This window comes from Nelumbo nucifera, chromosome 1 (assembly GCF_055504915.1).
Source record: "Nelumbo nucifera cultivar China Antique chromosome 1, China Antique-T2T, whole genome shotgun sequence".
Taxonomy (NCBI): domain Eukaryota; kingdom Viridiplantae; phylum Streptophyta; class Magnoliopsida; order Proteales; family Nelumbonaceae; genus Nelumbo; species Nelumbo nucifera.
In genome coordinates this window covers 211,324,154-211,326,963 of record NC_142649.1, presented here as the reverse complement: position 1 = coordinate 211,326,963, position 2,810 = coordinate 211,324,154, and the positions used below count along the sequence as shown (strand labels likewise).

At 44.2% G+C, this 2,810-nt stretch overlaps 1 protein-coding gene across 1 annotated transcript; it reads right to left on the bottom strand.

Annotated features, from left to right (window-relative positions):
- Positions 1 to 386: 386 nt before the first annotated feature.
- On the bottom strand, positions 387 to 2,281 carry LOC104588824 (AAA-ATPase At3g50940-like). The gene is made up of 2 exons (XM_010246929.3): positions 1,114 to 2,281; positions 387 to 1,036 (listed from the first exon to the last, which is right to left on the bottom strand). Exons 1-2 carry the CDS (start codon positions 2,134 to 2,136, stop codon positions 545 to 547), a joined length of 1,515 nt encoding a protein of 504 aa, XP_010245231.1. The 5' UTR covers positions 2,137 to 2,281; the 3' UTR covers positions 387 to 544.
- Between the last annotated feature and the right edge of the window lie 529 nt (positions 2,282 to 2,810).

Sequence of the window (2,810 nt, the reverse complement as noted above, 5' to 3'; positions counted from 1 at the left end):
GTACAATTGGAACACTTGCCTTCCAAAGAGGCTTCAAGCTTCATGGAAAAGTGTAAATAGCCAACAAGTACAAATGGGGATTTGGAAAGGGAAGAAAGGACCATGCATAATGTACCAATGGCCCTTTTTTCTTTTTCGTCACATAGTGCTTACTCTATCAACCAATATGTAATGTATATTTTTATGGTTTGTCTGTTTGATATGTCTGCTATTAATTCAAAATATAGTTGTGGGTTGGTCCAGATTCTTAACTCACATTTGACACCATTCAATACCTCCATTACATTTGCCAGTTTCTCAGTCTGAGTCTGACTATATATGATACCAACTTCCTCTCTTCTATGCATGTTTGAACTCATCCAAATTCCCAATACATCTGCTTGCAGTTAATGGGAAACCCTCAACTTGAGATACCATTAATTTAATTAGTTTTGACAAGCTTACACCGAAATTCCTCCACTAAAAAGTAAACCCAAAACCCTCTTAATTAAGGGGCCGGGTGTAAGTAAATTAATGAAAAGCTCCATGCTTCTCCCCGGCTCCATCACCTCCATCGATTCCTTCTGAGTCTTGTGCTCCTTCTTGTACGTTCATTCCGGTTCCGCCCATCTCCCTTGCCGATTTTCTGCCTTTTTTGGTCTCGACAATCAGCTTCTTTTCCTTGCTCATCCTTGACCATATCATTTTCCATTTTCTTTCGCTTTAGGAAATTGATTACTCCAGCCATGGCAGTGTCTGCTTGGTCACTCTTCATTAGCTCCTCTGCCAACTCTGCAGGGGTGACCTCTGTCTTCTCTATCAGCTCTTCAATCTCTCCATGTAGAGGGTGATCGTGTATGCCATGGTAGTTGGAAGCTAGAAGCTTGAACCCTTTAGGAGTGCAGTAGGACATATGAATGTGCATGTCCATACGACCAGGGCGCAACAGTGCAGGGTCTAGCCGATCCTTGTGGTTGGTGGTGAAGACAATAATCCGCTCATCTCCACAGCTCGACCATAGCCCATCTATGAAGTTGAGTATCCCTGAAAGAGTCAACTAAACACCAAAGAAAACAAATAGCTTTTTATACTGCACCACGTCGAAACCATCTATCTATCTCAGAAACTACTAACCTGTTCACTTGAAACGTCACATCCAACCTCGAGCTGTCGATCACGCAATTGAACACTGCAATCGATATCCTCAATCACAAGTATGGATCGATTTGCCGTGGCAACCAGCAGCCTCCTGAGTTCCGAATCATGCCGGAGTTGGGAAAGCTCCAGGTCGTAGATGTCAAAATTCAGGTAGTTGGCCATGGCAGCAATCAAGCTAGACTTGCCGGTACCAGGAGGGCCGTATAACAGATACCCACGTTTCCAAGCTTTCCCCACCTTCTTATAGAAGTCCCTCCGCTTCACGAACCTGTCCAGATCATCTATCAATGCCTTCTTGAGCTCAGGATCCATCGCCAGCGTGTTGAACGTAGCTGGGTGATCGAGATTGATTGATCCCCATACACCTCCGCCTCCGCCTCCTCCCATGTCGTCGTAGAAGAAGCCGAGAGTATGAAGCTTTACTACCTTTTTACCCTCCTTGAGTGCCTTCGATTTGCTTAACACAAATGGCAAGTAAAAATCCAGCACCTTTTCTCTGTATTTCTTGTTGAATCTGAGCTCAAAGTATCGCTCTGTGCTGCCAGTCCTCTCGTTATCAGAGCAAACGAATTTCCATTTGAGCTCAACTCCTTCGAAGGCATCCACGACCTCTTCGCCTTTCTCTATTGTGATGGTGAGGTTCTTTTCTCTGGGGGCCTTGCACACCTTTAGACGTTCGATCGAGGGGGTGATCTTGGTGCTGAGGTACAACTCGGCCGCCTCATAGACTTGATTGCGGGTGATCCCACTGAATTCTTCGAAGATGAGCGTGAGCTGAGAAAGCCGAGGGGAGAAGAGGTAGCGGAGGCCCGAGAAAATGTAGTCTTGGAGCTGATGGGGTATGAACTCGTTGGCCATCGACCGAATGAGCATGGTGGAAGCGGCCAAGGAGGCGTAGGCTGATAGCATTGTTGACACTGAAGGCATGTCTGAAAGTGAGAACATGTTTAGTTTAGTGCTGCTTGGGAGATGGATGAAGAGAGTTGCTATGGCTTCCATGGATTAATTGATCAGTTCAATTGTATTGTATATAAAAAGTTGTGGCTCTCGGTCTCGGCCTCTTCTCTTGGACCTTTTTGGTTGGCTTACGAAGATGAGACACGTCTGCTTTAAGTCAGGTCCTGCTTCTTCTGAAAAGTGGGTCTCCCTCTGTCCCCAGTACAAGATAGTGGTGAAAGGAAGTTCTACTTCTACACATTTCTACAAACAGATTGATGATTCAATAAACGCGATCTGAACAGTCAGTGGGCCTCTCTCCCCCTGTATCTGTTTCAGTTTCAATGCATAAGAGATAAGACACAAGTAGAAGGTACTGTACGAGAATTCATTGGATCACCGAACTATGTGACGATGGATGGGACACGGACCTAACGACAGATTAAAACTGAAGATTCTAACCTTCCTCCCCAAGTAATCTGTGTATGGCGCTTGCTTGAGTGTGTATGTGTGTGTTGTGACACCAACATAACATGGCGTCCATCTCCCGCTACTAAAGCTGCCTCTCTTTCAGAAAAAGAAAGGGGTTAAATTAAAATACATTTGAGAGTGATTTGAGCACTACTGTACATATCTAAAAGTAGTGTTTTTGTTTTCTGAATTAAAGTCAGAGGGTAGTTCATATTCTTTAAGCACAAATCAAATGTTCTTTTTTTTTTTCTTTTGTTTTTTAAAGT